Source organism: Python bivittatus, unplaced genomic scaffold (assembly GCF_059951505.1).
Source record: "Python bivittatus isolate LINGU-HERP-01145 unplaced genomic scaffold, Pbiv_v1 ctg000820_np1212, whole genome shotgun sequence".
NCBI lineage: Eukaryota > Metazoa > Chordata > Lepidosauria > Squamata > Pythonidae > Python > Python bivittatus.
The window spans coordinates 1297743-1323221 of NW_028277107.1; the positions used below are offsets into that span (position 1 = coordinate 1297743).

General features: G+C 42.5%; 1 protein-coding gene and 1 pseudogene across 1 annotated transcript in view; both read left to right on the forward strand.

Annotated features, from left to right (window-relative positions):
* Positions 1–25479, forward strand: part of LOC148214039 (uncharacterized) — a 136595-nt gene that overhangs the window by 61984 nt on the left and 49132 nt on the right. Inside the window, 1 exon segment of the mRNA XM_088128879.1 lies at positions 14658–15427. Within this exon segment, the coding sequence (XP_087985005.1) occupies positions 14658–15427 (770 nt within the window).
* On the forward strand, positions 10957–12759 carry LOC148214041 (zinc finger protein 397-like; annotated as a pseudogene).

Sequence of the window (25479 nt, forward strand, 5' to 3'; positions counted from 1 at the left end):
GTTTGCCGTCCATTTCTTTTTCCATGGTGAATTGTATATTGGGGTGGATGCTGTTTAGGTGGTTCAGGAACTCCTCTAGTTCTTCTTCATCCTGACTCCAAATTGCGAAGGTGTCATACACAAACCAGAACCAGACTGTTGGGGTAACAGGTGCGGTTTCTAAAGCCCGTTTTTCAAAATATTCCATGTAAAAATTTGCTACGACTGGGCTCAGGGGGCTTCCCATGGCGACACCATCCATCTGTTCATAGAACTCATTATCCCAAAGGACAATCGTTTGCCACTCTTGTAGGGCAGTCTTCTTCTATTTGGAGAGGTGAAGGAGTTTTTTTTCCTGCAGGGCAGAATACTTTGCCGGCTTTCAAACGCCTGGTGCCTCCCTTCACCCACACTTTTGCTCCTGTGGCCTCAAACTGTCTTTCCTCCTTTCCTCTCCTCTGGGCAGGGGGTTCTCTTTGTCCCAGGAGGGGAGGGGATTTTGCGCAGGATCAGTTGTGCCACTCTCTCTCCTGCTCTGAGGCTCCCTTCAGGTCTCTCTGGGCCTAGCTGGAGAAGCATTCCTTGGTGCCCAGGGTCTATCGCATCCCCCCCCCCCGCACATCTATGCCCAGTAGCACCAAGTTAGTTATTTTTTATTGACATTGATGTCACTGGGCATTCTTGGGTCTGCTCCTGCAGCTTCCTCAGTTACGACCAGCAGCAGAAAAGCATCAGGGTCTGACGCCAACACATGGAGCGTGCGAAGCTTCTCTCCTGGGGGAGGTTTTGGTATTGGGCAAAACTAGGTGGGGGCCAACAAAGCGTTGATGGAGCTTCAGGATGGCTTGGTCCAATAGTGGTCTCTTCCCCTTCAACCATTTGTGGCCAGAGAGGAGGTGGACTGGCTGCTTTGGGAGGCCTTCCGTGTGAAAGCCCAGTGCCAATATCCCAAGAGATCTCCAAAGATTGGCTTTGCCTCTCAGGCCAGAGAGTGTCCGAGTCCAGGTCCAGTTGGTCACCTTCCTGGGATCCTTGAGCCTTGTTTGGATGAATTCCCTGATCATGCAGTGGAAGATGAAGCTGCTAGGCTGATTCTTACTGCCACAGGGAAGACAAATCTTGGGAGGTCAGCATAACTCTAGAAATGCACCCCCAGATTGCAGGCCCTCCTGCTGTGAACGGATGTGGGTGAATGCCAGCAGCCCTGAGACAGAACATGGATTGCTCATCACATTTCTACTTCGATGAAAAGATCATTATATACTTCAACTGCTAAAGACTTTAATACCTTCTCATTCCTAATAATATCCTAGAATGAGATCTTGAGAAGCTGGAGAGAAGGAATCTACATTGACATAGGATTTTCAGGCATCCAGGTGGAATTGTCTGGAGGTTGAGTCAGGGCAACCGGACTTCTTTTCTTATTCTCTCAACAAAAACTAAAGAAGTCCAGTTGCTGTGACTCAACCTCCAGACATTGACACAAGAATTGATAGAGTATCTGGATGGCCTCCAGAGCCAAAGGTTGTTAAAAAACATTTTTCTTGTAGTTTTCAGATAGACCATACCAGTCCATGGAGGCTCTACCAAATATTGTCCTAAACATCGTTTCCCTTTTTTCTGTAATATCCATATTGAGGGACAAAGATGAAACCCAAACTCAATAAACATTTCCTCATCACCCCTTTAGTTTAAAGGGAAAACACAGGAAGACCCCCTTGAGGGCCAATGCTGGATTTTTGTTGCAAAGCAGAGAAGGAGATTGCTGATCAAAGTGGAAATGCAAAGCACTCCTGGGGGCAGCCCAGCAATTCAGAAATAGGGCAAAAATGGACCTCCCTCCCCCTTCTCTGAGCTATTGCTCCTCTGAGGTTGCCGAGGTCTTCCTCAGAAAACTGATCACTTTTTCCTAACTAGCTGCTGGAAGAAAAGAAATTTGCAAAATAAAACATTTGAAAGGCGGATCTTTATCCCAAAAAAGAAACATTAAATTGCCCATTAGAGGGGGAAGCAAGCCTCACCCACCCACCCTCCCACAGCTTCTCCTGTGATAAACTGCAAAGAAAAGATTGCTTCGGGGCTTCTGTCTTCAGGGAAATAATGCTCCAAAGCCCTAAGAAGGGCAGGAGACTTTTCATAACATTTTCCTGGAAAACATTGGACTGGGGTTTCCCCCTGATGTTTCTCAAATAAAACATATGCCACGGAGCTGGAGTTATTTTGTAATAGCTTGTGTAAACTACAAAATACTGGAGCGTGTTGCAAAGATGTTTGCCATTAGAATAGTATTTGAGCCTTCAGACCTTTAGCCCTACCCTCACTTCTGGGCAGATGTTCTCCTGCGCCAGGAAGAAAAAAAAGGGAAACAGAGGAACATGCACTCCTTCACTTCTTCCTGGGCCAATTCGTGGTAGCGTTTCCAGTGGGCCGTTCAAAGAGCTGATAGCTGCTTTTTGCAACTCTGCATTTAGATCAACTGCCTTCCCACCTTGAGATCAGCCCCTCAGACAGAGTTGCCAGTAAACAGACGTCCATCTTCATCTTCTCCACTCCCAACACACTAACCCCTCACAAACCGTCTTACGACATATAATGTGCTTTTCTTTGCTTCCGTCCATGGTGCATCTTCTGACGCCTTTCAAAACACCACCTCGCCCCTTTGCGCTCCCTCTTCTGCAACCTCGCCCAGCCCTTCCGCCTTCACGGAGACCCACTCCCAGGAGTTCAAAGCAATCCACACAGACTTCCGTCTTCCTCTACTGAAGGTTGCCACTTCCTGACCACTGGAGCTCTCCTGGGCCTTTCCACGGAGAGGAGATTTCCTCACCTCTGACCTAGAGCTCTATGAAAAGGCCCAGAATCCCAGATCTGTTGGAGGGCGGGAACACGGTTAGGTCTCCGACCCCCACACCACCCCAGTGTCTCAAGTATGTATGGCTTTGCTTCACGTTGTGAATTGGCTTTACAAACCGTATAGCAGCACACATGCCTCAAGAAGAGAACTGAAAAGGAGAAAAGGTCAGTTCCAAAAGAGAAATACACAGAAATCAAATACAAGAGGAGGTCTCTACAAAAGTAATTTAAAAAAGTTTAAATATGTGGTATGTCAGGAATGTACACCACCAAGTATAGAATTCCAGTCTTCATTCAGATATTATTGCCCATCGCTATACTTAGTGGAGTGTTTTCCTCCCCCCCCGCTTGGTTCAATAGGAGTTTGTGGAGCAACAAGGAGCAGAGAGGAAGACATAAATCAGAAGGGAAGAGTTAAGGAAAAGAGCAGCCTTACGTTTTCAGCTAGAGTATTAGCTATGTCAGAAGATTTTATATATTACATACACATATATTTCATATATTTCATATTTACACATACACACTGTATATATCCCCTTCATGGATCACTGCCTTGTCGTGGCGAAGGGGCTTGCGTAACTCAGTGAAGCCATGAGCTATACCGTGCAGGGCCACCCAAGACGGACAGGTCATGACAGAGAGTTCTGACAAAATGTGAAACCCTTAGAAGAAATGGAGTTGTACTCATAGTCAATAAGAGAGTGGGAAAGCCAGTAATGGGGTACAACCTCAAAAACGACAGAATGATCTCAGTGCGTATCCGAGGCAAACCATTCAATATCACAGTCATCCAAGTCTATGCCCCAACCACTGATGCTGAAGAAGCTGAAGTTGACCGCTTCTATGAAGACCTACAACACCTTCTAGAACTAGCACCAAAAAAAGATGTCCTTTTCATCATAGGGGATTGGAATGCTAAAGTAGGAAGTCAAGGAGTAATCGGAATAACAGGCAAGTTTGGCCTTGGAGTACAAAATGAAGCAGGGCAAAGGCTAATAGAGTTCTGTCAAGAGAACAAGCTAGTCATAGCAAACACTCTTTTCCAACAACACAAGAGACGACTCTACACATGGACATCACCAGATGGTCAATACCGAAACCAGATTGATTGTATACTTTGCAGCCAAAGATGGAGAAGCTCTATACAGACAGCAAAAACAAGACCAGGAGCTGACTGTGGCTCAGATCATGAGCTTCTTACTGCAAAATTTAGGCTTAAATTGAAGAATGTAGGGAAAACCACTAGACCACTCAGGTATGACTTAGATCATATTCCTTGTGAGTACACAGTGAAGGTGATGAATAGATTTAGAGGATTAGATTTGGTAGACAGAGTGCCTGAAGAACTATGGACGGAGGTCCGTAACATTGTACAGGAGGCAGCAACTAAAACCATCCCAAAGAAGAAGAAATGCAAGAAAGCAAAATGGCTGTCTGATGAGGCTTTACAAATAGCTGTGGAAAGAAGGAATGCGAAAAGCAAGGGTGAAAGGGAAAGATATAAGCGACTGAATGCAGATTTCCAGAGAATAGCCAGGAGAGATAAGAAGGCCTTCTTAAATGAACAATGCAAAGAAATTGAGGAAAACAATAGAATGGGGAAGACTAGAGATCTCTTCAAGAAAATTGGAGATATGAAAGGAACGTTTAGTGCAAAGATGGGCATGGTAAAGGACAAAAAAGGCAGGGACCTAACAGAAGCAGAAGAGATTAAGAAGAGGTGGCAAGAATACACAGAAGAACTCTACAAGAAAGATCTTAATGTCCCTGATGTCCACGCTGGTGTGGTCACTGACCTTGAGCCAGACATCCTAGAGAGTGAAGTCAAGTGGGCCTTAGGAAGCATTGCTAACAACAAAGCTAGTGGAGATGACAGTATTCCAGCTGAGTTATTTAAAATACTAAAAGATGATGGTGTTAAAGTGCTGCACTCAATATGCCAGCAAGTTTGGAAAACGCAACAGTGGCCACGGGATTGGAAAAGGTCAGTTTACGTTCCAATTCCAAAGAAGGGCAATGCCAAAGAATGCTCAAATTATCGCACAATTGCACTCATTTCAGATGCTAGCAAGGTTATGCTCAAAATCCTACAAGCTAGGCTTCAGCAATACATGAACCGAGAACTATCGGATGTACAAGCTGGGTTTCGAAGAGGCAGAGGAACTAGAGATCAAATCGCCAACATTCGCTGGATCATGGAGAAAGCACGAAAGTTCCAGAAAAATATCTACTTCTGCTTCATTGACTATGCAAAAGCCTTTGATTGTGTGGATCACAACAAACTGTGGCAAGTTCTTAAAGAGATGGGAGTACCAGACCACCTTACCTGTCTCCTGAGAAATCTGTATGCGGGCCAAGAAGCAACAGTCAGAACCGGTCATGGAACAACTGATTGGTTCAAAATAGGGAAAGGTGTACGACAAGGCTGTATACTGTCACCCTGCTTATTTAACCTATATGCAGAGTACATCATGAGAAATGCCAGGCTGGAAGAATCACAAGCCGGAATTAAGATTGCAGGGAGAATCATCAACAACCTCAGATATGCGGACGATACCACCCTAATGGCAGAAAGTGAAGAAGAACTAAAGAGCCTCTTTTTTTTTTTTTTTAATAAAAATTTTTATTCCTTACAACAAACACAAAACATACATAAACAAACAAAAACATACAAAAGCATAAAAAAACATCTTCCATTTTATACCGTGTGTCAACCAGTTACCAACTCGTTGGTGCCCCTTTCATAACCTTAAATTCTCATATCATCTATTCAAAATATACTTGTATACTTATCAATTAACAATTATTAATCATTCATAGCTAGTCTATAGAATCATTTATTACAAGAAATTTTAACTTTCAATAGGATTAGTAGTACATTTTTATCCATCGATTATATGTGTGTATATATAATAATTAATATCAAATTTCTATTATAAAATTTCCTAATCCATTACATTACTATATTTTCTCATCCAATCATTAATAAAACAAATCCCGTGTCATATAAAATTACTTATCTTCTTACTCTAATTTCAAATCTCAATTTAACTCATCTCTGCACATTCCATAATTTTCAATAACTTCCTCCTGCATAGGTACTTTTTCATTCTTCCAGTTCTTAAAAGTTACAGTTCTAACCACTATCAAAACATACTTAATTCTTCACTACATGTTTCAACAAAAATGTCTCTAATTTAAAATCTATATGTTATTATATCCAACCATGTATGAATTTTAGTCTAATCTCTTAAAACATTTACAATCAAATACAATTTTTTACTATATATCTCAGTTTTATGCCTTATTCCAACGCTTGCATAGTTTTAAGTTCACCCTTTTCATTCAATATCCCAAAATATCTGGCTGTTTATTCCTTTTTCTATGTTATTGGATAAGAGAAAGCAATAATAAATGTCCTTTCAAACATTCTGCTTTTTGAAGCTTCTGTCAGTTCCATCATTGTTGTATTCCCCTCGTTTTTTCTTTAGGCATCTGGAGTAGTTTCTTTCAATATTGTTTTACTTCTTCTTTTTATGCATTCTCTTAGTACGATTTTCCATTATAATCTTGTATAATCTTTTTCTCCCCCTCAGTACCAAGAACAAGTCTGTCCCTCTTCATTTATCAGTTGATTAACCCTTTTAATTCTCAGTTTATAAGCCTCAAAATAATTCTGTTTAATGTTTCTGATTTCTTGTGCTATTTCTTCCTTTTCCATTGATCCCGTTTTATGTTTAATTAAGTCCATTTTAGCTGTAATATCTTTTTTTTCTTTTTTTTTTGTGGAAATTTCTGCAGCTCTTCTTCCAGTTTTTTATAGTCATAGATCCTGGGAGCCCAGGATCGCCCGCCGTATCGCCACGACACCAGCTCCACCCTCTTTCAACTAAAGAGCCTCTTGATGAGGGTGAAAGAGGAGAGTGCAAAAGCTGGCTTGAAACTCAACATTAAAAAAACTAAGATCATGGCATCTGGACCCATCAATTCCTGGCAAATAGAAGGGGTAGAAATGGAAGCAGTAACAGACTTCATTTATTTGGGCTCCAAGATCACCGCAGACGGAGACTGCAGCCATGAAATTAAAAGAAGCTTGCTCCTTGGGAGGAAAGCTATGGCAAGCGTAGATAGCATATTAAAAAGCAGAGACGTCACCTTGCCGACAAAGATCCACATAGTCAAAGCTATGGTTTTTCCAAAAGTAATGTATGGCTGTGAGAGCTGGACCATAAAGAAGGATGAGCGCCGAAGAATTGATGCCTTTGAACTGTGGTGCTGGAGAAGACTCTTGAGAGTCCCCTGGACTGCTAGGAGGTCAAACCAGTCAATCTTAAAGGAAATCAACCCTGATTGCTCATTGGAAGGATCAATAATGAACCTCAAGCTCAGATATTTTGGTCACCTAATGCGAAGAGAGATCTCTTTGGAGAAGACCCTGATGCTGGGAAAGATTGAAGGCAAAAGGAGAAGAGGACGGCAGAGGATGAGATGGTTAGATAGCATCACTGAAGCAATGAGCATGAAACTGAGCAAACTCAGGGAGGCAGTGAAGGACAGGAAGGCCTGGCGCAATATGGTTCATGGGGTCACGAAGAGTCGGACACGACTTAACGACTAACAACAACAACTGTATATATACATCTATATTTAGTATTGAGGCATTTAGGCTTTCATTAGGGATTTCTGAATCCTGTTTCCTCCCTGAATTTTTAAGCTTGGAGACCTTGAGAGTCTGAAGATCTCCCCATAGACACCAGGTAAGGTCTCCATTCCAAGGATAGTTTTCCTGGGGAAAATGTTGCACCACAAAATGGGTCTGAGCTTGGTGTTGAAGCCAAAAGACATCCAAACATGAGGGGCAGAATAAAGGGTTAATAAATAAAGGTGCTTAGTTAACGGTCGAGGGGCCTGGAAAGAAGGAAGGAAGGAAGGAAGGAAGGAAGGAAGGGAGGGAGGGAGGGAGGGAGGGAGGGAGGGAGGAAGGAAGGAAGGAAGGAAGGAAGGAAGGAAGGAAGGAAGGAAGGAAGGAAGGAAGGAAGGAAGGAAGGAAGGAAGTTCCTTGGGATTAGAAAGTCCTGCCCAGCAGAACCACAGGGCAGATGGGAAGCTCTTAGTTTCGATCACAGAGATTTTAATATGGCGCCGTCGAAGGTTCCCGTTGCAGGCCAAATTGGTCTACCAGCTGTTTCGGTCATCCGAGCCCATCCCAGACACAAATCTCATGCAAAACTCTTCCTCATCCCTGCCTGTACGGGTAATAACCCCCGTCCCAGGCGAGGAGCATCCTTTCCAGGGGGAGGTCGGGAGACCTTGGGCTGCTCATTCCCCATCTTCCCTAACTGATGACACGCATGTCCCCCAAGGTGTAAGGCATATCCTTTACACCCGGAGACTTCCCAGTGAACTCCTGGCCCTCCTCCTCACTCCCTGCTTCTGGACTAACAGAGGAACAAGACAAGCAGGCCGGTATTTGCCCAGATAGAGTCAAGTGCACGACCTTGTGCTACCCGTTGAGGCACGTGGGTCTTGTCAGCCCCCCTTGCTTTCTAGGACCTCCCAGTCCTTGTCCAAGAAAGATTCATGGAAGTCTGGGGGCATCTGGAACTGAATTTTTAGACCCAGAGCCCTGGTCAACAGCATGGATTGAAACATAAAGAGGGAAACATGTTCACACATTCGCTGGGCACAAGGCGCAAAAAAGGGCAATTACCAACTCTGAAGTCTCAGGTTTGAGCAACTGTTTGGCTCAAAACCAAAACTCCTTTTAGTACCCATGTCAAAGTGGGCAGAGTCCGGGACGACACCCTCCGGACAAATGGTACGATGCCGGCCGGGTGAAGTTGCCCGGGCTTGGTCCATCAAACCAGTTAGTCTCGAGCTCCAGGCTGGCTCACCATACTGTTAGAAGAAAGGTGATGAGGTTCACCTCCAAGACGGGAATAAACACGCAGGCGCTTGCTTGAAGGAGAAGGAAGACTTCCACCATCAGGACCTCAGGAAGGAGGAGAACTACCGCAAAGCAGGGCATTCCCTTAGACACGTTGCAGAAGAAGGCAACGGTCAGGGGTACTGAAGGCCACTGAGAGACCTGGTAGGACTGCACAACCCCAATCCTGGCCTCTCCATAAGTCATCCATAAGTGCAACCGATGCAATTCCCATCCTGTATCCCGGCCAGAAACTGAGCGTCAGCCCTTTCAGGTGAGCCAGGTCAGGAAGTGGACACCACAGAGCCAATGGGAGCTCTGTGATGTTGTTGGGGGGCTCAAGAACAGAATCTTGAAAGCCTGTCAGAGTTTCCCACTGACCTCTTTTATGGGATACAGAATCAAGACAGGATTATTTTTGCTCTCTTAAGTAAGAAAACTGCTGAATTCCATTTCGTGTCTGCTCCTTTGCTTCACCTGCTCCCTCTAAATGAGGATGCAACTTTCTCCAGAACCTCTCCTAAAAATGGAAGCTTGGAGATGTTCTACAGTTGTCCAAAGCAGCTGGATGGAGAAGGCTTCCTGATGGGGAGACACCACAGCCCCCTTCCTCCTGACCCCATGGAAATAACAGCCTTTGTCCCCTCTTTGCATGAGGTCCTGCATTGCACAAAGCATCCTCCAGGGGGCTCCCTCTGCAAAGAGAGGGGCAACACCATGTGCTCCACTGGGGTAGTGGGGGAGGGGGAGAGTTTGCATTGCAAATCTCCAGCAGGAAAGAAGAAAAGCTTTGCAAGGAAGGAGGTGCCCGAGATTGTGCCTGCATTCTCACCACGTGCTGATGAGGCTGAAATAGGGCTGGATCCTCTGCAGTTCAACGTGTCAGGAGGGTGAGTGAACCAGGACAGCCTCTTCAGCTTCCTTCCTGCAAGCCCTGTGCTTTGTGTGAACTCGGCCACTGCGGTTGGGGGACGTGTTTGGGCTTAGGGCATGTTGTCTGAACCCGCCTGCATGTTGTGGTGTGACGTGGCTCTTAAAAGCAAACCCTGAAGAAAGGGAACTAGAACATCCCAAGCCAGGCTCATTTCACTGGCATTGCATTTTATCTGAACTGGACTTTGGGGTTTTGTTAACCTGTTTGGGATTTGGCATGTTGTGTGAATCCCGCTTGTAGGGAAGTATAGATATGGGTTTTTGAAAAGCCAGCCCTTCCTTCTGAGAAAAAGAAAAGGAAAATGCTCCGAGATGCATTTATTGGGCATTCCAAGTCCTTGATGGAAGTCAGTCCCCTATTTTGCACCACACACACACAAACACTATACACACACAAGCACATAAACAAAGGATTGTTGGCCACAAAGGCTGGCAGATTCGTTTACCGGCAGGCAACAGCAGCCAGTCAGGGGAAGTCTCCTGGTCACTCTGTTGAAGCGCTTCGGCAAAGAGGTCCCGTCTCTCCAAGGAGAGGAGCCTCGAGCGAAGCTTTCTGTCAAATGTTCTGCATTTCACGGATGAGGAAGTAGCTACAGGAAAAATTGAATCGCTTGCATTTTGTCACATTGTCGGGCAAGCGTACTTGGTTCCATGTTACATACTACCATCCCATAATGAGCTTAGCATGTTCTATGTTTTCTAAAATCTCCACCTTGGGGGGGGGGGGGTGTTTCACTATGCTAATTATCTTTTAGGTGACAACTAGGTCAGCCAGTGGTCTCACAATTGTGGTTTTTGAACATCTCAAAACCTAATCTTCCCCTCCCCAGAGCACCCTCCTTGCCAAGTACCCACAACAGCCAAACCTTTCCCTTGTTATCATCCTCTTGCAGCAGTAAGCATCCTCTTGCAGTAAGATTCAGGAATGCCAATCAGCTGCCCGGCCCTCAGTTCTGATCTGCTCAATGCCACCTATACCAGCTCAGAAAAATGGCGCCTTCCATGGGGATGAGTGTTGTTCAATGGTGAAATCCATCACATTCTAATTCTTGGAATTTCTTTTCTTTTCCAACTCAGACACACAAACCCGAAGCCTTTTGTGGGTCCTTGGGTACAGACAAAATTCTCCCTTGGACAAAGAGGGCTGAATGGCCTGCTGTGGTCATTCCTGCAGCTAGAGCAACAGTCCTATGAATGAAAAGGCATTTGGAGAGCCACAACATTCCTCGGACCCCTTTGGAGTTGCGTTACAGGACAGAGAAAGAATGGAGACACAACCCTTAGCAAGTGAGGGAAGTGGAGAAGACCCTTCTGCTGTTCAGCCTGGCAGCTATGGGGAGATCTGGGCAAGAACTGGGCCAAAGATCCTGGAGGAGGAAGCCATCCGTTCAGACGTTCAGCCCCAGAACTTCAGGAGCATCCAATACCAAGAGGCTGAGGGTCCCTGAGGACTTTGCAGCCATCTCCACTACTTTTTTCATCAATGGTTGAGACCATAAAAGCACACAAAGGCACAGATGCTGGACCTGGTTGTTCTGGAGCAGTTCCTGGCCCTTCTGCCCCTGCAGATGGCTAACTGGGTGTGGGAGTGCGGAGCAGAGACCAGCTCCCAGGCAGTGGCCCTGGCGGAAGGCTTCCTCCTGAGCCAGGCAGAGGAGCAGAACAGCAGGTCGAGTTGCAGGTGGGAGACCTTCATTTTGGGAGCCCAGAAGGGGTCTGAACGGAATAAACAATGCATTTGAATTCTTAACCCCTCCCGATGACAGTTTTCTGTCATTCCTAATATGTGGAGATGTTTCATTAATTCTTGAGGAACATTCTTCAGTAATCCATTCTAGAAGATAGATTTGGGACAGCCATTCCTTTCTCACTTTCCAGCCTCCCTGATGGACACTGGAGGCTTTTAATGTGTGTTCAGAGAACCATAATACACTTCATGTTGTGGGATGTCTGTTATTTCTTCTTCTTCTTTTCTCCTGCCTACTATTTCAAGTCCTTTGCTGTGGACATCAGAGATCCTGAGGGAAGGAGGAATCCATCTAGTCCCACTCAGGAGCTGTTTTTCAGGAGGATGTCTCAGGAAGATCCAAGTCAGGACAGCTCAGGAGGTAATCGAAGGCCCTCCCATTCCCCAGAGAGATCCCAGCTGTCTCTTCTTCTCTATGTCTTCTCTTCTCTAGAATGCCTCCTCCTATTTTATTAATTCTGCACTTTAAAATTCTGTCTCCCTCACAGGGAAGATTCGAACAAAGTTGTCTGCTCTTCCTGGTGGAGCTGAAACAGTGGATGAACCTCCAGCTCCAGTAAGAGGAGGAAATTTGTCTATTAGATTTGTATTCTCCCGTTGCTTCAGGAAGTCAAGCTGGTGAATGCAGCACTCTGTCCTTCCATTTTTCCCCCTTTTTTGGGCTTGGGTGTTTTCTTGTCCTTGAGCAACATGGAATTGGGAATGGAAGATTCAGGTTGCCCTCAGTCAGCTTAGCCTCCTCTGAAACCCTTGGTTTGGATACAAGGGTTTGTAATTCCTCCCCCAAGATTCTTATCGGAAAATGTTTTTTTAAGACCAGTACTTAACTAACATTCTGGTACTTACTCTTCCTACTATTAGTTTACAATAATTTTTTTTTTAAAGTTGCTCAAGGGATAGGAATAATATTATTACAGTTATAGCAACCGCTAAACAGAGACCCATTCTCTTTTTAACTCCTTGACTTGGAATTGTGCAAGGCTGCTCAAAAATAACTAAATACTCAGATTGGCACATTGTCTTTTTTAAAAAGCCTTGTTTCCAACCAGTGATATGAAATACAAGCACATCAGATTAAGACATGAGCCAGGCTATTAACATCCAATGAAAATGGCCGGATAGAAAAGATTTTAAGTAGAAACTGTTCCGAAAGAGCATATAATCAAGCCCCTTTTGCCTCGCAAAGTAATTTCTAATCCTCTCTTTTCTACCTGGATTTGGAGGCCAAAGAATCCAGCTTGGCAAAGGTTGAGAAATGTCCTTCCCAGAAAATTGCCTCCACTTTGTTGTCTCCCATTCAGCCAACGGCTCAGACTACTAGCACCTTTCTTGCAGTCTGAGGAAGGGAAGAACCTGGCTTGTGGGCCTCTGGATATTCATGGCCCCCCACCCAAATCCCTGGCTGTGCTCCCCCAGCACTTTCATGAAGTTGTTGGAGATGGGCACGATTAGTCCTTCGGGGGACATTGTAAGCCCCTTGCTGAAATGCTAGAAAGAATCCCCCTGCCCCCCAATTTCTTCTGCAAGCACAGGAAGGATTGGAGACACTGATAGGTGGGGTTGCTGAAGACCATCTGCCAGTTGCTCCTCCCAAGACGCTGAGAGTCTTTTGAAGATGGGTGCATGGATGGCTTGATGGATCGATCCAGAAGGAAATTGGGGTTGCTTTCACTGAATGGAACTGAAAGTCCTGCAGAAGCAATCAAGTGGATCAAGCCTGGCAGAAATACTTCTTCAGTCAAAAATTTTGGCTCTTTCCATTTTCTCACCTAAACCTTGGAATCCCACCAAGCTTTGCCATTTAACTTAGTGCATATCTTTGCTTTGGGAATTTGTGAAGAATACGACAGATCTTGCAAATCCTCCTGGGCCTGTTCTGGTCTTTTTTTCCTTGTTCAGGAGGGTCTTGTGTCCTTCGAGGACGTGGCTGTGTTTTTCTCTGAGGAGGAGTGGTCTCAGCTGGATCCTCACCAAAAAGTGCTGCATTGGGAAGTCATGCTGGAAAATTATAGGAACGTGGCCTCTCTGGGTAAGGATTTGCTTCTTTCCCATCAGAGAGTTTGGAAGACATTTTGTAGTTAGATGCTGTCAGCTATATCTTATTAAAACATCGCCAGCCGGATCTCAACTCTTGGGAGGGAGAAGGAAAAGATCTGGCTTTCTCCTGCTCTGAGGAAGGAAAGTGGTCATTGGCTCTCTGCTCAGATGCATTTCTCATCTGGTGAATTTTTCCATTTCTATTTAAAGGTATCAGTGAGAAACTCACTCCTTGGCTTGAGGAGATGCTCAACTCCATCACACTGATTTCATCCTTCTGGGCCCAGATGCTTCCCTGTCTGTCCTCTGAAGGATTCTCATTTATTCAGGCTGTTGGGTTAATGACTTGTCTTCTTTTTGATTTCTATCCTGAGCTTTGGGGTTAAGGGTAAAATGGTGCTGTTTTTCCATTGCAAACATGCTGTTTAGTGTTATTAGAAGAGCTCTAGAATTTTTTTTTCTGCAACCATTTGATTTTGGCCAGAGAAAATAGCAAATGGAATAGCAGTTTAGGAAGAAAAGGACAAGTTTCAAAATTGATGTAGTTCTCACTCTAGGTCTTTCCTGTTATTGACCCGCCTCCAATAAATGTTAGGTTTTCTCCTAATGCCTCCTTGGATGTTTCCCCTGATTCTTCCTGAACTCAACACTGACTCTGGGTAAGGTTTGACTATATAAGGACAATTATAAACAAACCGGATGCTGTAGATATTTCAAAGATTGTATGGCTCATGAACATGGAAATTATCATTTCTATACCATGCCATTGTAAGCATGGAAAAATGCAAATCCTACAATCTGATCATTTCCCCCAACCTTGCTATCATTTTCATTTCTCTTTTACTTTGAAGGTGATCATGCCTATGAGAATAAAGATCCCAGTGAAAAATTCGAAGTGATCAGGCATGGAGGCGGAATGGACAAGGAACTAGAGATTCACCTAGAAAGTCATGAGAGAAGCCAGTCAAATAGTTGGAATCAGGAAAGCTCATCATCCATGGATGCTGAGACGCAAGGCTTTCTTGCCCAACAAGGAAAAATAAAGAAAACGTATATTGGAAAATGTGTAAGTCTATTAAAAGACAAATTAGTTGTAAATGAACACTCTCCAACCCAAACCAAAGGAGAAGATTATATGTGCAGAGACAATAGAAAAAACCACAATTGGACTTTCACGCTTTCCTGTGAAAATGGGTCCCTTACGTCTCATAAAAGGATCTCCACAGGGGAGAAGCCATATAAATGTTTGGAATCTGGAAAGATTTTCAGAACAAGTTGTCAAGTTACTTCACATGAAAGGATCCAGACAGGGGAGAAACGACACGCATGCACGAAGTGTGGAAAGAGCTTCAGGAGGAGCAGTCACCTTATTGCCCATAAAAGGATCCACACAGGGGAGAAGCCATATAAGTGCAAGGAGTGTGGAAAGAGCTTCAGAATAAGCTGTCACCTTATTGCCCATAAAAGGATCCACACAGGGGAGAAGCCATATAAATGCCTGGAGTGTGGAAAGACTTTTCGTCAAAACAGTTATCTTACTTCCCATCATAAAAGAATCCACACAGGGGAGAAACCATATAAGTGCCTGGAGTGTGGAAAGAGCTTTTGTAGTAGGAGTGAACTTACTTCCCATAACAGGATCCACACAGGCGAGAAACCTTATAAATGTGTGGAATGTGGAAAAAGATTCACCACAAACAGTTCTCTTATTTCTCATAAAAGGACCCACACAGGGGAAAAACCACATAAATGTGTGGAGTGTGGAAAGAGCTTCAGAATAAGCTCTCACCTTATTGCCCATAAAAGGATCCACACAGGGGAGAAGCCATATAAATGCATGGAGTGTGGAAAGGCTTTCACTGAAAACAGTCATCTTACTTCTCATCATAAAAGGATCCACACAGGGGAGAAGCCATATGAGTGCATGGAGTGTGGAAAGAGCTTTACTACTAGTAGTGATCTTACTTCTCATAACGGGATTGACACAGGGGAGAAACCATATGTGTGGAGCATGGAAGGAGCTTCAGAAGGAGGAATGATCTAATTTCCCATACTCAGATCTGTTTGCGTGAGAATCCATGTAAATACTAGATGTAGTTGTTTAAATCTATACATTTTCTATTTCTGTACACTCACCTGGGAAAGGAGATTTCTTTGAGTCTCACCCTCACAACTGGCAACCCAAGGGAAATTAATTTACTATTGAAAATAAAACGGCTGTTTTAATTATGAACTGGATTTTTGAACATACTGTTATTTAGGTGGCCAATGCTATTGCACACCAATAAGAGAAATTTATTGTTTATTAAGTTTACGTTTATCTCAGTGTTAGAAAGAAACCTTACAAGGTTCATCTCCCAGCCAGGAATAAACACACAGGCGGTTCCTTGAAGGAGAGAGAAAAGTTGATTTTCCAGAGCCAGATATACAAGAGGATCAGCTGTAGGGCAGCCATGCTCAGGTTTCCCCAGGAGTTTCCTTATAGGGCAGATCCTCTTGTTCCTGGAAAGGTGCGAAGGAATGCCTGCCCTCAAGGAATTCTTGGAAAAAGTGATTCCCGGATTCCAAGGGAGGTGAAATTGGATGGGTCTTCAGAAGGGGGCGTTTTAAGGCCAGGTGCCCTACAGAGGTGGGGTTTCCTGTCATTCCCTTACCTGGCATGGTCTAATTGGCATGTAGATCCCTTCAGAGAAGAAGTCTTCATATGATCTGATTAAGGCTTCAAGGAATGTTGGCCCTTCCTGCCAGGTCTTTAGTTATTTAATTCTGGGCTGGGGTGGAGGACTCCCGATTCTTCCTGCTACATTTTTAATCTTTTTAGGTGAGCCCGTTCTTACTATAATTTGATCATATGCCTTGATTGCTGTTCAGATAAACGATGGTAGGGTGAGACAATCAGGAAGCGTTGACTTCCTGCTGACCTGGGGGGGGGGGAGATTTGATTTCCTTCTCACGATCCCTCCTTTTCCTTTTTGTGCAAAAACAGAATATTTTATGCAGAATCAGTTAGGGAATCTTGTAGCTATACATCATCCTGTGACTCAGATTCGTATTTTTGGCCATTCTGCATCAAGATTAGGGATCCCTGCCTTGGGGAAAGGGTGTTGATCTCACTTTGAGAACAGAAGAGCATTCCCTACTACACCCCAAGCAGGAGGGTAAGCCCTGAGCAAAGCAGCAAACAAATATTCCTATTACCACCAAGACCATAATTCCCAGAACTGTTGTCTTCAGCCAGGCTAAGTTTGGTAAATGAAGGAAGTTTGGAACTTCCTCTCCTCTGACCCAGAGCTCTCTTAGAAGGCCCCAGAATCTCAGGTCTGTTGGAGGGCAGGAACACAGTTAGGTTTCCTCCTCCCACAAAACTCCAGTGGCTCAAGGTTGTGTGACTTTGTTTCACCTGGTAATGCTCTGAATTGACTTTAGGTATAGATAACAAACAATACACCAACACACATGCCTCAAGGAGAGAAATGAAAAGGAGAAAAGGTAAGTTCCAGAAGAGAAATACACAGAAATCAAAGTACAAGAAGAGGTCTCTACAAAAGTAATTTAGAAAGATTAAATATGTGGCATGTCAGGAATGCACACCACCAACAAGTAAAGAATTCCAGTCATATTCAGATTTGATTGCCCTTTGCTATACTTGGTGGTGCCTTTTCCTTCCGACCCCCCATAAGAATTTGTGGAGCAACCAGGAGCAGAGAGTGGGGGGTGGAGATGAGCCTGGGCAAAAGTGGCAAAAGCTAGAGAAGTCCAGGAGAAAACATGCAGAGGTGCGATGGGGTCTCCACCCGAAGCCTGAAAGAGCGGGTGGAGCAATCACAAAGAAATCAGCAAGGGAGGCATGAATCAGAAGAGGAAAGAGCAGGAGAAAGAACAGCCCTGCATTTTCAGCTGGAGCATTAGCTAGAGGGGCTGAGACTTAAAGAAATCCAGGGATATGTGGTGGAGGGTCCCAAAATCTCAAAATATCCTTTGGAAAGAAATCTCGTTTCCCTGCTTGGATTCTGGAGAGTGGAGGGAAAGGGGAACACACACACACACACACACACACACAGGGACACTTGGGAGCAGAAATGGACAGGAGGCCTCAAAGAATCCCCTGGGGTCCTACGGGGTGGCTCTACTGCTTGGTCAAGAAAGACAAACCAAACACACATGCAGGCACAAGCATGCGTAAAAACCATCAGACAAACAAAGTACTAATAACTTTTGGGTTGTAGTTACAAATTGGAGATAGTTTGATGAATTTTTTAAAAATATTCCCCTCCCCCTTTTTTTTAGATGAGAGAAAAAGAGAGAAAGAGCTGCTCTTTCTGCGGAGGGGTTTCCTCTGCTAACCACATTAGTATATCCAAAGAAATCTATACCAGATAAATCTATGTTGATATGTGACTGTTCACACCTATGGTAAGGGTCACCCCTGATCCAAACCTGTGATATTAAAAAAAATATTGCGGCTGAAAACTCCTGTCTCACTCATGGGCCCAACTTCTCAGTTTGGAGTCACACCTCAGTTCTCCCTTTGTACACCTGCGTTTGACTCCCTCGAGTCAAAGTTTTTACTGTTTTACTTGCCTCTTTGTTCCCTTGGTACGTGAAAGGCTGAACTATTTTTTTTTTGTAACAATCCTCCAATGGAATGATAAAACGTAGCATCTTGCTTGCTTGCTTTGTCTGATCAAGCAATGACATTAGAGAAAGAAAGAAAAACCAACAGAATCAAAGATAGGACAGTTCAGACAGTGTTCCCTTCTGGACGGAATGGAGGGGAGATGCACAATGCTCTGGAGGGTTTTTCTCATCAGTCTTCAACATATAGGCCCAAAGAAAGGGAAGTGAATGGGCCTGGCTGTCCAGGCTTAGGTGGGAAGGGGAAGTAATCAGCAGAAAGTACCAGTCTGGGACTTCCGGCAGAGGATGGATGGCGGAAGGTTAATTCCGGCTGAAGCTCTGCTGAAGCCAAAATTTTAAATGCGGTAAACTGGGTGTCTCAGGAATTTTTTCCGAGACACAAAGCATTCTCTGGGCAAGGAGAAGCCTTCAGATTGTACCTTGTGTCTTCCTGATGGCTATAGCTTATCGAACGATTGTCGATGGTGACCGAACTGTGAGCAATCCGATGGGAAGCGGGTGGAACAGCTTGTTGGAGCCGTGTTTAAAGCCTCCTTAAAGAGGCGTTACTTCCGGCCACCCCACTTCTAAAATCACCTTTATTGTATGTTATTTAAAGAATTTAAAGAGCCTATCTCCACTACAGAAATATTTCTTCTCTTGGTTGGCTTTTCATTATTTTTGGGGACTTCTAAAGTGCATTGTACTGGATTTGAAGGATTGAAATACGAGGATGCAGTCTGGAAGTGTTAATGTTTTGCAGGAAGTTTTTTACATTTTTAGGAGACTATTTTATATATATATATATTATCTTTGCTTTTAAAAATGTAGATTTTTATATAAGTGGCTCCACAAGGAGCTGAGAACGATCTATTTTTAGATGCTGTGGGAAAGTTTTGGTCTGGTGATTTTCTCAAGCTGTGATTGGCTGTAGTCTCTCCCCCCCACCCCTTGCTTTGTCGCCAGTTTGTGGATATCTGGCTACATTTGACTTTGGGGAATATTACTTTGGGCCACAAGAAGAAGCCAAAGCATTATATTTGGACTATTGGACTACTGAAAGGAAGAAATAGCTTTTTCCTTTCAGTAGCCAAAGGAGGAAAGAAGAAGATAGAAATAGAGACTACGGCTACCAGAAAATTAACAAGGAGTGGATCTGGTGAATTTGACTGGATAAAAGGTATGATTGAAGAATATTTATTTATTTATTTATTAAATTTGTCCCCACCCATCTCCCCCCAATGGGGAACTCTATACTCTACACAATATACTCTAAAAAATTACGCAAATGATTACCCAAAGTGTTAATCAAGCACTTGACTTGACTTAAAGTTTTTTGAACTTGAAAAAAGGCTTGATCAAAAAATTGATAAAATGGAGAAGAAATTGGAAGGAAAGATGAAAAATCTGAATGATAAGAGTTGATTTGCTGGAAACTGAAAGGGAGAAAGAGCTGGATAAAATTGCATTACTGGAGTTGAGAGATAAAGAGTTTGTTTAAGGCTCAGGGGAGTCCCTGAAGCTAAAGAACAAAATTTAACAAACGTGATTACATGTGGTTTTGTGGAACTAATTGACTGGGAAGAAGGTAAAATGTCAGATTTTTCTGCATAAATTCTAGATATGCAATTGCGCATGGTAAGTCAAGAGATGTGTTGGTACAGTTCTCTAGGAGAAAAACAAGGGATTTGATTTTGCAAGTGCATTTTGACTCTAAATATTGAGAATGTGGATACAATGGTCCTCAAAGAAATACCAGTAAGGATTTTAAGGAAGAAAAAAGAACATGCATTCTTGACAAATGTTTTGAAAAAGAATATAATCCCCTGTCATTGGGAAAAACTGGAAGGGATAAGTTTTTCCCATCATCAACAAAGATTCAAATTAACTTTGATTCCTAAGGCTAAGGACTTCTTAGGTAGATTTAGAACTAACTTGGAAAAGGATACATCTGGAATTAAGCAAATGGAGTTTGCTACATATGGGGAAGAAACGGCTGTCATTTCTTCCTAAAGACTGTGGTGAATCATCTGCATAAAGATGGCTTTGAAGTGTCTTACAAGGAATATAAATGGGGCAAAAGTTTTTCATTCTCTGAATAAATCGAAATATGATGTGATTTGCTTACAAGAGACACATGTAAAGAAGGAAGATATAAAATCTTTGATAAATAAGAATTTGGGACAAGAATTTGTTTCAGCTAATTTGAAGAAAATAAATGGACTCGTATCATATGTAAAAAATCACTTGAAACCATGTTTGTTGTTAACAGATGATCATGTTAGATATGTAGCAGTTGAAGTATATGTACTTAAAATTATCGTTGTGGGAATATATGCTCTGAATGATGACAAGAACAAAATTTTTATGCAGCTTTTGAATGAATTGTCAGCTTTCTGATACCAAAGTTGATGTTTGATGGGAGATTGGAATGGAGCTGATCCACTGCTGATTGACAGAATATTTGAAAAGCAAATTTAAATCAATCAAGGAAAATTACCAAAGTCCTTTTTTGATCTAATGGATAATTTGGCATTGGTGGATTTAACTCCTAAGTTATCAAAAATGTATACTGGTATAACAAATGTTTGTTGGAAATGTTCGCAGGGTGAAGGAATCTTTTATCATCTTTGGTGGACTTGTGAAAAGGCTAAAAAATTTTGGGACCAGATATGGATTGCTGTTCAGAAGATTCTTAAAGTGAGCATTCAAAACAAAACAAAACACCCCAGAACTGTTCCTATTGGGTTTGATGGAGAAAAGACTGGAGAAACAACATGGAACCTTGCTTTTATACATGAGAAACAACATGGAACCTTGCTTTTTATACAGCTGCAAGACTGTTATATGCACAAAGATGGAAGGATCCACAAATCCCTACAGTGGAAGAATGGATTATTAAATTAATGGACTTGGCTCAAATGGCGAAGATAACAGCATTAATAAGAGATAATACTGTTTCTAAATTTGTCTCCTCATGGCAGCCCTTATTAGATTACACGCTTGCATGGGGAAAAAATGAAGGTTTGACTGTGGGATTTAATGATTAGATGGTTTGTGTTGATAAAAATAATGTGAATTTGGATTAATCAGTGGTAAGAGATGAATCCTTTTTTAAAATTGTATTTGCATCTGTATTAGAGACAGTCGGAAGTCACTTTCTGTCTCATTTTTCTATCTGTTTTCACTATTTTACTCTGTGTTTTTTTAGGTTCTCTCTTCTTTCTTTGCTATACTTTGTGATTTGTATTTTAAATGTGCTATTTCTATATCTCAATAAAAGTTTAATTAAAAAAAAAGTATCAAACGTATCAACTTCTCAGTTTGGAGTCACACCTCAATTCTCCATTTGTACACCTGCCTTTGACTCAGTCATGTCAAAGTTTTTACTGTTTTACTTTCCTCTTTGTTCCCTTGGTCCACTGATACACACGAGAAAGGCTTTTTTTTTTTTTTGGGTAACAATCCTTGAATGGAACTATCAAACGTTGCATCTTGCTTGCTTGCTTTGTCTGATCAAGCAATGACATTAACAAAAGAAGAGAAGAACCAACAGAATCAAAGATAGGACAGTTCAGGCAGCATTCCTTCTGGATGGAGTGAAGGGAAGATGCACAACACTGGAGGGTTTTTCTCATCAGTCTTTAACATAAAGGCCCAAAGAACAGGAAGTGTATGGGCCTGGCTGTCCAGGCTTAGGTGGGAAGGGCAAGTAATCAGGAGAAGGTGCCAGTCAAGGTAACCATTGACTGAGGAGAAAAAGTGCATCTCCAGGACCAAATCTGGAAATGCATTCTTTTAAAACTGGCTTCAACCACACCCTGTCTATACATGGCAGGCAGGTAGCTGAGGACACCAGAGAAACAGATGCTCTTTCAGAAGAATCAGAGAAGAAGAGACCATTGAGCCAATGAGTCCAATCACCTGCTCATTTCAGGATCATAAATAAAAGCCTCCTTGATCAATGGCAGCCCAGCCTCTTCTTAAACAGAACGGTGGAATGCGCGCGCACACACACACACACAGATTTTTATGGCTGCCTATCTCTCAAGAAGCTACAGACACATAACGAAAGAATTAGAAGAAAGAAAAAGATGTGAAAAGATAAAAGAAAAGTGAGAAACAGTAAAGCCAAGAAAAGAGGGGGAAAAATAGAAAGAAAAAGAAAAATATCTAAAGAAGCAATGCATTGTCGAAGGCTTTCACGGCTGGAATACGATGGCTGGTGTGGGTCTTCCGGGCTTCCAAACAATCTTCAGACCCACCAGAAAAATACAACAAGTGCTAAAATCAGCAAAAGACAAAAAGGATCCCCTCACCGCTGCAGGAGTATACCGCATACCATGCAGCTGTCGGCAAGTATACATTGGGACCACAAAACGCAGCATCCATACCAGGATAAAAGAACACGAAAAGCACTGCAGACTACAGCAACCAGAAAAATCTGCAGTAGCTGAACATGCTCTCAAGCACACTGGACACAAAATCCTATTTGAAAACACAGAGATACTGGACAACACCAACAGCCACTATACCAGGCTATACCGGGAAGCCATTGAGATTCACAAACACCAGCACAGCTTCAATAAAAAAGAGGAGAGTCTAAAAATCAACAAAACCTGGCTACCAATCCTGAAAAATACAGCCTGCAAAAGGTCAACGAACTCAGCTCAAGCACCAGGACGTGTGAACAGTTCACACAATGAACATACTAATCACCCCTAGCTTGTTAACAACTCAATAGAAGAAAAAACCCTGCCTAATCTCCAGGAAGATACACACATATTCTGACACCAAAACAAGCAGCCACTTGTTAACCCAAACCCCCCACCCCCCCACCCCCTAACCCCCCACCACACACACACACCCATACCCCCAATCCCCCCTTCAGATCTCTATAAATACCCACAAAAGGGTCACATCATCCTGGGCACAGAGAGAACTCCTGTCTGTGCTCCTGCTCTCTGAAGATGCCGGTCACAGATGCTGGGGAAACGTTAGGAAACAAAACTTCCAGAACACGGCCACACAGCCCGGAAGACTCACACCAGCCATCTAAAGAAGCAACTTCCAGTCTACTTTGCAGCAGTTACAGACATAGTTATCACTGTTTCTTCCCTCCCAAATTGGGAGGGGTTCCCTTCTTCCCATAAACAACCCTTTTTAATTAGTAAATCCAAAGATTATCTTTTTTATATAATTTTTTTAAAGAGTACAAATAAAAAGATAAAAAACCTATACAAACTAAGAAGAGTAGGAAAAGTAAAAAATAAATAATAAAAGGTACAGAGAAAAAGAAAAAAATAAGAAAAAAGGGGAAAGAAAGAAAAAAAGTAATATAAAGAAGTGACTCCCCCCTCACTCCAGGGAAGTATAAACAACTTCAGTAACTTAACGCCTTCACTACTATTTCAATAAAAATAATCTCTTCTTACCATCTCTCATCCCTTTTCAATAAATAAATTGTAAAAACTCGTCATTCAGCCCTAATCAGCAAAAGTCCATTAAGAGCTACCAGAAAAAATGACATATACATTTTAACCTTAATCAAATAAATCCATTGTACATTCCAACTTATCATGTTCTCTAGAAAAATAATGCAAAATACATCTCTCTTATCTGTTGTCTATAAACAAGTCTTTAAAGCTTTGTCATTCAGTCCTAACAAAACAAAATGTTCCATTAAGAGCTACCAGAAGCCACAACACATATATTTTAATCCTGATCAAATAAATCCACTTTATATTCCTTTTGTTTACTTTTAAAAAGCTTGATCTTTAATCCTTTCAAACAATGTCCCACAAGCTGATTTCTTATCATTTTCCCTTTGTCTCCTCTCAGAAACTCCTTTACTGGTTTAACACATCTCTTGTAAATCCTAGATAAGAAAGCTATCCAAGTCACTCTTCTGATGTATTATTTTTTTGTCCCCTTTAACTGTTAAGACATCAGCCGGTTTCATTTGTAAATCCAATGTGGCACCTTTTCCCATATCACTCTTCTAGTCTGACATTTTAAAGTCCATTTTCAGATCCACCTTCAGATCAGCCTCAGTCTCTATTTTGTCCAGTAAAATCTGTTCCTCTTCTGTAGCCTCTGTCAAATCCATTTTTATGGTGGCAGAGAATCTTAAGAGTAATTTCTGAGTACATTGTTCCCAAATATCCTTCATTTCTTCCAAAGTCAAATAATATTGCTCCATTGTATTAATAGGTCTTTTCTCCTTTAATTGTAATCTTTAGTTCTCTCTGGTTCCCTCTAGTCAACATTCAAAGTCCCCTCTGATCATATGTTTATTTCACATTCAAAAAAACTTTCCAAGGGGAGGATTTCTTAGAGTTAATTTCAAAATCTTGAATAAAACAAAAGCTTGAACAACCCACGGGAAATATTTTTTTCAGTCCATCTGGCCCCTGAACTTTCCAAAATCAATGTTCTAGTCCCCCTTTTGCAGTTTTTCAAAGTACATTTTTTTTCTTTTTAATCCTTAAACTTACATAAAACTTCTTTCATCAAGGATAGAAGGAAACTCCCCCGGCCTGTTGAAACTTGCCCCTCAGAAGGTTCTTAACATCCAGAAAGTCAATAACCAGCAATTTCCTAAGGTGATTAAGAGAGGAAGTGGGTGAACCCAGTGTCTGTTTGAAGGTGCCAAACTGTGGGTGAGGGAAGATGATCTTCCCCCTGGCTCCCAGAACTCTAAAACCAACCAGAGACCACTATCCTATAACCTATACACAGGGAAACTCTTTATGGAGTAAATTGCGGGTGGTCCTAGTCCTCTCCTTGATCCGGAGAGGATTTCTGAGGAGCTGATCCATTCACCAGCTCCTCTTTCTGCTGCAGCCGTTGGCTCTACTCTCCAAGGAGCCGTGTTCACTCCGCCATTACTTCCCTGGAAGTGGTCAGTAAATCCCGAGATTATCAATTCGGTTTTGTCCATTTTCAGCAAAAAGTCCATAAAGGGTGTCCAGTCTTTTATAAAAGTAATTATTACTCCTTCCCTAATCAGAGAAGTCAACTTGGCCATTTCAGCAACTTCTGACATCTTCCCAATCCACTCTTCCATTGTGGGTATTTTTATATTTTTCCATCTCTGTGCATAGAGTAGACTTGCTGTAGTCACCGTATATAACGCCAATCATCCATGAGTCTCTTATAGTTGGCTGTCCATAAGTCTTAGTAAAAAAAAATCTCTGGTTTCAACTGAAAATTAAGTTTTAAAATTCTCTGCATCATTGTACATATTCATATCATATCATATCATATATCCTATCCTATCAATCAATCTATCTATCTATACACACATACACACCCACACAAACAAGCACACATACATACACACATACATGCAGACATATACACGTGTGTGTGTGTATACACACAC